This window comes from Bombus bifarius, unplaced genomic scaffold (genome assembly GCF_011952205.1).
Source record: "Bombus bifarius isolate JDL3187 unplaced genomic scaffold, Bbif_JDL3187 scf7180000007987, whole genome shotgun sequence".
NCBI lineage: Eukaryota > Metazoa > Arthropoda > Insecta > Hymenoptera > Apidae > Bombus > Bombus bifarius.
This window is the reverse complement of record NW_022884369.1, coordinates 1,154,988-1,164,447: the sequence shown is the minus strand read 5'-3', so window position 1 is coordinate 1,164,447 and position 9,460 is coordinate 1,154,988. Positions and strand designations below refer to the sequence as shown.

Below are 9,460 nucleotides of genomic sequence, written 5' to 3'. Positions count from 1 at the left end.
ACAAAAAAAACGTTCTCGTTTTGCGTTTAAAATATACATGTCTATATGCAGTGTCTCGTGTGTGTGTGTGTGTGTGTGTGCGCGCGCGCGCGCGCGTGTGTGTGTATGTATGCTGCATATGTGTATATATATGTATATATATGTGTGTGTATGTGTGTGTATATATATAAGTGTGGGCCTGTGTATCGTAAAAGGTGGCTGCGATTGAAATGCGACGAGATCATTGAATCACTTTATTGTCACACGCCATGTCTGGCATCAGGGGTATCTTTTATCAGATATATTATACTGGATACAGTCACTAACGCTTTATATTAATTCATTCCGCGTAGATCCCGCCATGAACTCCTCGAATCGTAGCAGTGCTGCATTTCGAAAATTTTTTTTCTTTTTTTATTACCGGTTGGCCGAACCAGTGATATATACAGAACTAGGATTAAAAACGGTTTCACGTGAGGGATCTGTACCCGATTCCGTATCGATCCCAGACATTTCACCGGGGACGAAAGAAAAAGAAATCGTCGGAGGAGTTCCCGGCCGAGTTCTTTTTGTTTTCCCACGGAACGTTGTCTAATCGTATTGTTTAAATTCTTTTCGCCTTTGTATCTCTTTATCCTTTTTTTTGTTCTCTCTCTCTCTCTCTCTTTCTCTCTCTCTCATCTTTTTTTAACGAAAATGACGCACCTTTTTTTCTCGTGATATCCCACGCTCTCTGCCTTTCTCTCGTCCTTGCTCTCTGCCTTTCTCTCGTCCTAGCTCTCCGCCTTTCTCTCTTCCTCGCTCTCTACCTTTCTCTCTTCCTCGCTCTCTGCCTTTCTTTCTTCCTCGCTCTCTCGCCCGTACTCCTCCGTGTTCCTTTTCGAAATAAATCCGGACAGATTTCATCTCGTACAGATAAATTAGAAACCGTTTCGGGCGGTAAAACGCGCGCTATTCGAACGGTATGAAGTTTGCCTCATCGATATTCGAGAATCGGTGTCCGCGTGATCGTACGATCAATAGCGTGCGTCGATTACGTCGCGAGCGACACTCGCGGCAGACTACGTGAATCAGAGGTATGTATCCGGAAGTCGCGTGATTGAGGCATTTGACAAATGTCTATTTAAGTATTCCTGAGTTCCGTCGAAACGATCTTATTCAGTGCGATTATTACATGTTCGTTTGTGCACGACTTTGCCGAAATTCAGTGTAAATGTGACGAATTCGAGGCACGCGATCGATCGAGATACCGTTCGACGCGATTACAGAAACACTTCTATGCTACGCTGGATCGTCTCTACGAATTTTTTAAGTAAGTAATGAATTTCATTGTAAAGAAATCGTTGACAATGTCCCTCTGTTTTTTGTCTTGTTTCCCTGCTTCTCCTTTCTTTCTTTCTTTCTTTCTGTTCTCGCACTCGTTCTTCCTCGCATATCCTATATCATAATCGTAAACCTAAATTGGCTCTCTAAATTTGACAAAAGTGGTACCCCTTGGCTCTCAGATTTTCTGCATTCCGTGTAATTCTTATTATTTACTCATTCTATCTCACTTTGCATTTAATTTATTTTCTCTTTTTTTTTTCTCAATATGACGCCCCCTTCTATCTCGTATCAGCCATTGTTTTTTATTCGACTCGATTATATTTGTTCGAAAGTATTTCTTTTCTTTTTTTTTATCTCCCTTCCAACCCTCTTTTTCGTTTTCGTTTAAGTTAATTTGTAAGTATATAGGTACAAAGTTGGATATTAATTTGTTCGTTTCCGTAGTTAATACTATTTATATGTATATGTGTATATATAATATATATGTGATTCACGATGCGTGTTCGATCCTAAGATTGAGCATGCCTATGTACAAATGGGCATGGCAAGAGTGTGAAAATTAACAAGCTTCACCTTGGCTCCCTTCGCGTTGTTCGTCCACTTGCATTGTTTTTCTTCAGCAACACTTGACGATTTTCAAAGCAAATGGTAAATAAGTTATGCGCTTATCACATTTTAGTTTAGAGAAAATAGAATTTTCTTTTCTTTTATTGAACATATTTTTTAATAAAATAATTTAAAAGATACTCAAATAAAAAATAGCAAATAACAAATTGATGCTGCGAAGAAAGTCAAGGTAGAAATTAGATCAAAATTACGTTAAATGAAACACAATATATCTGATTTATCATACTTCACATCTAGCCAGCTGGTTTTCGCTTTTGACTCCCTTCAAAATTTCTAGCGCAATTTCCTACGAGAATTTGCCGATGTTCTTGTCATAGTTCTCCGAATTACTTTATCAATGTTATTATATTAAAGTAAACCCGTTTTCTTTTCCCTTGCTCTTTTGCTCTTTCTCTCGTTTAGAATTTCTTAAAACCGGCTACTAATTATAAAGGTCCTACGTTTGTATAGGATATGCAGTATTTTATATCGTAAGCGTTAATAGTATCGCAACGATAAGATCTTCGCGAAACTTTTTCGTGCAATTTTACCACATAACAAATATGCTATAACAAATATTAAAGGAGAGAATAAAAACGTTCAAGCTACTTTAATTTCATCGAATTGAATTTTTATACGCTATCATTTCATTTACGAATGAAATATAAATTAATAAAAGAAAAAAATGGTAGTAATTCCAACGACATAAAGGTCGAACAAATTTCGCGAAGGATCTTACAACTGCAAGTAACCAGCGGATTACAAACTGAACGTATTACATAATTCGTCTTGTATATTTTTTCCCCTTATCAAGTGTTAGCCACTAATACAGAGTTTATACTTTGCTGTGTGATTAATTATGTAGTCATTGTTCCAAGAGCCTACTAATATAAGTCATGCACTTGCAAAATGTTTTATTTAGAAATTGTCTTACAATAGTAATTTTTTTCTTCGTTTCGTCACTTGATAGTTTACATTACACGCCGTCGCGTCTGATAGAGCTCTACGTTTGGTTTGTATCTTTTTTTTTATCTCCACGAGTAAAAAAGCTTCTTTTTTTTATTCCCATGCTGCACGTTCTGTCCACTAATTCAAGCATGTTATAGATATGATAAGATATCGCCTCTTTTTTTATACATTCTCCACGTAATAATGGTCGATCGATTACCCGGTTACCAGATGGTTCCTCCTATCTATAGAATTCGCCGCAAAATAATCGAGTTTCTCACTATTTCGTCCGTCTCGTCTCTGTTTCATTCTCGAAGCTAAGCCCTTATATCGTGATTACGTTTCACTGTTCTGCTCTTGCTTTCGACTCTGTAGAATTTTGTAGAAATTTCGCGTGGCGATAGTGGATAATATGGCAGAGTGCAATGACAAGAAGAAAATGAGAATCGTCGCGAGAAAATTGAAAGCACAGTAGCGTGACAGCGAATTTTATAAGCGTAAACAATTTCAAGATATCGATGTCGAAGTCACTGACTTAGAAAAACTTGGAAATTCTAATTTTAATATCTGAAATGTTCTATTTGAGCATCATAAAGAAAAGGAGATATTAGTATTTAAAAAAAATTTAATTCGTTGGCAAATTTTAAACCCCAGCATGGTATCAAAGTAGCTATTCTGCGGTATCTCCGAAAGAAAAACGGTGACTTTATTTCAGTGACGTCGATCAATATCCAAGGAGAGTACCTTTTAAAGAGTAACAAACGAGAAGTGAAGCGATGTAAGGGAACGAACTCAATTTCTCGTGATAAAAATGGACGACCACAGGTAATTGTATTTCTTACTGAATGTATACGTGCAATCCAAAAGCAGAGCGTATTAGTATCTTGTTCGAAGCAGTTAAATTCGCAGGTTATTTCTAATCTTCGACTCGAGTAATTCCCCTTTTTCCTATTTGTCTTTGTAATCAATGATTCTTTTTCTCGTCCTTTTCCCCGGTTATTCTTTCTCTATTCCCACTTTTCTTTCCTTTCTTTTCTTTTTTTCCTTGTAAAGAGAATTTACATGTTGCAAGCACAATCAGCGAAAAGAAAATCACGTTCGTTAATCAAGTGTTTAATGCTATAGATATTTTCTACGTACACGTGCATGCTCATCGAATTGTGTTCACAAGTGACCAGACAAATGCACAGACAAAGATCGAACACATAACATGAGAATTAAGAGATATAAAATCGATTGTGAGTTTCACGATCGTTCGCCTCGTTCGTTGCCCGAGGTCGAGCGTCGTTTCACGCTTCCTTTCCCGAAAGGTTCGTCAGCAGTGTGTATCGCGCGGTACACGGTTTCCGCGGCGAGTCCCGCGACGAAACGAGACGCGAATATCACGGACGTCGTGTCCGCTGTATGCAAGAATTACGTGGGCGGTTCGTTCAGTAAATATTCACGTTAAAAAAACGAGCGTTCCGTTGAAAGTCGAGTGCAAGTTGATAAAGAGAATAAAAGATTCTAAATCGTACACGGCTGTCCCCTTACGCGTAAACATCCGATTCGTGAGGTTTTTCGACAATTAAATAAAAACTAACAGAATCACAATATACGACAGTCGATATAGTTAGCACTTCACTTCTCTCCTTCTTTCTCACGCACACACGCACACGTACTCTCTCGCGCAAAATAGTTGAAGATGGGCTACTTTAACGTTCAACAACAATTCGCTAATTCATGATATTTCTCGGCCTCGTTCCCGTTCGCCTCGCGACGCCTTCGAATTCGCGGCCGATTTCGACGGATCAAACGCGACACAAAAATGTTTTCTTCGTCTCGAGCTCTATTTTCTTGATCGTGGTAGTAAAAATCAATATGGAGCGCGGGTGGTGCCGCGATGCTCGAAATCGCGAGGGTAACGGGACAACGAGAACGCGACGGTCAAGGCAATTGTTCATCATTTTGTAAACACCTACGCGCATACGTATCGCGAATTCATATATATGTATATATATCATTGTTATAATATTTACAATAAATAATATACGCTCTCTCTCTCTCTCTTTCTCTTCCTTTCTCTCTCTCTCTTTCTCTCTCTCTCTCTCTCTCTCCCTCTCTCTCGCTCTCTTGACGATGATGGCTAAAAACTTTGACAACGAGTTCCAAGTATATTTATCTGTTGTTTTTCTTCTTTCAATATATCTTTTTGCTTTTTAATTTGTTCATTTGATTGTTCTTTAAATGCGACTGTCTTTTTTTGTTGTATTTCTGAAAATCGTCACTGGCGTCAACACTCGGAGCGTCCTAAATTATGTACAAATATTATTTGAAATGTCTATCGCGAATACGCGAAACGGTAATATTACTTAAAATTTCGTTAGTGGTTCGTGACGATGATTCATAATGTTCGCGTCACATCACCGTTCGTTACGACGTTTACCATTGTCAACAAATTTCACCACTTCACTGCTTTTCTCGTTCTTCGTTTCACTTCAACATCGAACATCGAAACACCGTTCGGCACCCCTTTCTCATAGCACACCACGTTGAAATTCGTATCGATCTTGTATCGAGTATCTCTGCGTTGCTTTCACTGTAAAGGAAACGAAAGGTACAGATCAGTCGAGCGTTCGATTCCAGGTGCAGTAATATCCATAGAAACATCGCATATAAGAGGAACAATGAGAAGTAGATTAACGATGGAAATAACTACAAGTCGTATGTACACAGTTAAAAATAAGAATTCAGATTGGGAGAAGAGGTGTTGCATTTTTTGGGATATCACTCGGTATATCACTTTGGATCGTTGGCATCCTTGATATTTTTAGGAAACATTGAAGAAAACTTGAACAAGGGACTCCGAATACGGCAGACTTACCTTGCATATCTTTTTTTTTTTTTCAACGAGACATTTATTTTACAAAATCGGGCAGGTTCCTCCACATTGGAATGAAAATTGTTGAAAGAGGTTGCGAAATAGAAGTGCAATACTGTGCAGAATTCCAGATTAACAAAGTAACACACGTAATCAAGCAATATCAGGTTGTCTACAGATACTCGTGGCTGCGAGTATAATGGAAAAAGAAAAGGAAAAGAAAGAACAGCGAGAGATTGCGAAGTGACACTTTCAGGAGAACAGACACAGGTATTTCGCAGTAAAAAATTTAGACGAAAAAAACGAGCTGAAAGAGTTGTACGAATTGGCGAATGCTCAGAGAAACAAACGGATAAAAAGACAGAGAAACGGCGACGAAGTTTCGATTCTGGATCGGCAGAATGTTTGGCGCGTGTTCGTCATTGAATTATCGTCACTTCGTTGCCGTCGAGGAACAAGTTGGCCACCAAGACAGAGAATTTAGAAGGCAATAGGGTAATTTCAGTGTAAAACGAAGACACAAGGGGAATTTTTAACAACACACGTCCATAGACTTCACGTGGATACTCCAAAAATACTTCAGTCAATTTAAGCTTCTCAAACTTTTTACGGAGGTTGAAGAATATGAAATAACTATGGGGTCAAGTATCCATGTGAAATCGTTCGAATCAATTATTTAGGAACGATGCGTTGATCTCAGTGCGTACCTAAAACTATCTGGCGCTCCAGGAACATGGCTGCTATCTCTACTTCTAGTCTACATAAAGACTAGTGGCTCATCTGATATGCCGTACATGATATGTGATGTGCTAGTGGTGTTTCTAGAAAGACATGTCCTCTCGTACGACCTTTCACACTTTTCCCATTCTCGCGGTTACCTTGCAAATAAAACACACTTTTCTCGTTTTGTTCAACAACACGAACTCACTTGCCCAATATAGCCACGCAAACTCTTCTCTCTCTATATTATATAGTTCTTCTCGTTACTGACATCGATCGTAACTGACTTTTCTTTTACCGTATTCAGAGCCGACGGTCTATCGATAAATCGTACTCGAATTTCGAACGTTAATACACGAATATCTTTACAATGGGGAACAATGGAACGGACATGTATCGCGGAAAATCTCCATGAAAATCTTTGTCAATTTTACTTATAATGTACGCGTTTTATTCTTCTTTAAACGATCTTTGAATATTTGCAAACAACTATTATATATGGATTCACTTTGAAAAAGGAAATGTATACGTTATATGGACAAACGCGATTAAGAATAGACTCGATACCTTCTTTTTTTTTGGCTTTTTTCTTACTCTTTCCGCCGGGAATTAAAAGAAGCTCGAGCCACCGTCGGATTACACGTAAAGAGAATACTAGATGGAAGAGTTCTTTAAATCTTAAAGGACTCTAAGGACGTGGCCGAGGATCGACGGGATAAAGCTAAGGATGGAGGTCCACTGACCAGGGATATGTTGCCAAACAGCTTATACCACCCGAACACCATCTCATTGAGGTTCAGTTCGTCCAACACGATCTGCGCAATGCCCATGAACACTTTTCTCCCTTCTAATCGGCCGTAATCACCCCACACTGTTACCTAGAATCACGTAAAAGACACAAAACCGATAAATCGATATTCTAAACCGACTAGAATCTTGACAGAAATAAAACGAAAGTAATTTATAATTAAATACCTGCAGTATACAACCCCGGCAATTTTCTCTAAAGGCTAACGACTGCTGGTAGAACGGGTCCAACGTTTTTCTGGCTGCCATTGTTTTCGCTTTCGCGATACACTTCTTTCCGTTCACCAAGTAAACTTTCACGTAGGAAGCTAAAATAGTGGAAAAAGTCACAACTGATAGATGGTAATTCAATTTACTGGATCAGTGTTCTCAAAAATTGTGGAAGGGTTGCTAATACTAGAACCAGTAAAATTCGTAATTTTTTAGAGAAATTTTATATATTTACACGAGTAAATTTTAGAGATTTTCTTTGATCTTAAATGTGTAGAGTACGTGGATAAAGACTTACCTTTTCTCTTGCGCTATATATTTCTTCGCTAGTAAATTTTATAAATTTATATCGGTATAATATTGAATTTATTAGTGCATTATTGAAATATACGTATTTTTTCATACACGATTAGCTTGCTTTTGCGCCTTAGTTTTATATCTTAGTCATCGGTAGTTCTAGTATTAGAAAGGCCCCCGGCACAAATAGAACCAGTGCAAGGATTGGCAACGAACCTGGAATGGCTTTAGTGCCCTGCTTCGGTTTAAGATCTTTGGCACGTATGACCTCCACTTCAAGGTAGCCTTTCTTCTGGGTGAGCGAAAGCTGGATCTCGCCAAGGCAGCGAGCACCAAGTGCCTGCCTTCCGACCACTTGGCCAGGCCCAAGATCTTCGATGAAATCTCTCAGTTGGCCGGTTTCGCCTGTCATTCGTAGACTGGGAGACCAACTGCAGTTCCCAAAATCAAACGTTTAATGATCGATGAAGGTCTCTGAAGTATGTCAGTAAAATTCAGGGTAAAAATTGAAAATAAAATATAGGACAAACGGGGCTAACAGGAAATTTCGAGGGAAGTTCGATTCACAACATCGTAAATCGATGATATACATATATATATATGTGTGTGTATGTATTCATCGATAGATTATGATTAATCGTTCGTATCGATACTTTCTTCAGTTCGTTAGTTTAATCGAGTTGATGACGATCGAACGTAAAAGGGAAGGGATTAAATAAACGAATCGTTAAGAGATCGTTCCGCGGGAGCGAGGGACGATTCTCGCAAGTCTTCGACGGAAGTGCGGAAAGAGAGAGCACACCTCATTCAATTTTAGACAAGAAGAACTCACGCTGCGAGTATAGTGTTGGTGTAGCGAGTAAATATATATAGTGTACGAAGAAAACTGTAAGGTTGGAGAACGTAGCAGGCTGTCGGTGCATGCAGACCATTCTATGAGCGAGTTACCATACCAAGTATAATATCCTCCAACAATAATCAGCTGTCTCCTTTGTCATAGTACGTCTACCACTTACGGTTACGTGTAGTTTCTGATTATTGTTGAATCGACTAATTGTACTATGTCTATTCATGCTTCTTTGATACTTAATCCAGAATAATTGTTCTTAACTTACGGTTCAGGATTACCTTTTGCTGTCTTATTGTCTAAAATCTGCCCCTATTTACTGGAACGCTTTATCGTCCTTGTTGCTATATCGTATGAAATGAAAGAATTTAGTGTAGGACGTTGGGGTCGTTTTATTTCTATTACATTAACCTTTTTGTGTGTTATCCTGATAATTTTTTTAGGAGTAAAGAATTAGTCGGGATATATTATATGTACACTGCGCTTGATCGTTGAAAAATAACGTTTACCAGAATATTCGGGATTCGTAGATATAGATAATTCTACGGTCATATATTTAAGATGGAATATGTAGGATTTTATGGATAGAAATATCTGTGGTAGGTGGACAAGGGAAATGATTTACAATGATGGAAACACATATATACACAGAGTGTGTGTGCGTGGTTCACATACAGTGGTGCTTTGACGATTATTTAGCCAAGCAGTAAGCCAAGACGACGATAACATTGACAAAGGAAAATATGATAACAGCATCAAGAGACATTGATAATACATCGATATATAAAATACGAAATAAACGAAACTTAAAACGAAGAATTAAGGAACAGAAAATATGAGACATTCTTATGATGTGCTTC

General features: G+C 38.3%; 1 protein-coding gene across 20 annotated transcripts in view; it reads right to left on the bottom strand.

Moving 5' to 3' along the window:
- Positions 1–220: 220 nt before the first annotated feature.
- LOC117205288 (regulating synaptic membrane exocytosis protein 2) overlaps positions 221–9,460 on the bottom strand; it is a 66,998-nt gene continuing 57,758 nt past the window's right edge. For 12 of the 20 annotated variants that reach the window (XM_033443541.1, XM_033443532.1, XM_033443535.1 and 9 more), the window contains 4 exons: positions 7,970–8,184; positions 7,415–7,554; positions 6,427–7,317; positions 637–5,437 (listed from right to left, as the gene is read on the bottom strand). In XM_033443541.1, coding sequence (XP_033299432.1) covers positions 7,111–7,317; positions 7,415–7,554; positions 7,970–8,184 — 562 coding nt within the window. In that variant the 3' untranslated portion in view covers positions 637–5,437; positions 6,427–7,110. Of the gene's footprint in view, positions 5,438–6,426; positions 7,318–7,414; positions 7,555–7,969; positions 8,185–9,460 lie in introns of all 20 variants that reach the window. The other 8 variants (XM_033443544.1, XM_033443543.1, XM_033443545.1 and 5 more) reach the window with 3 other exon arrangements.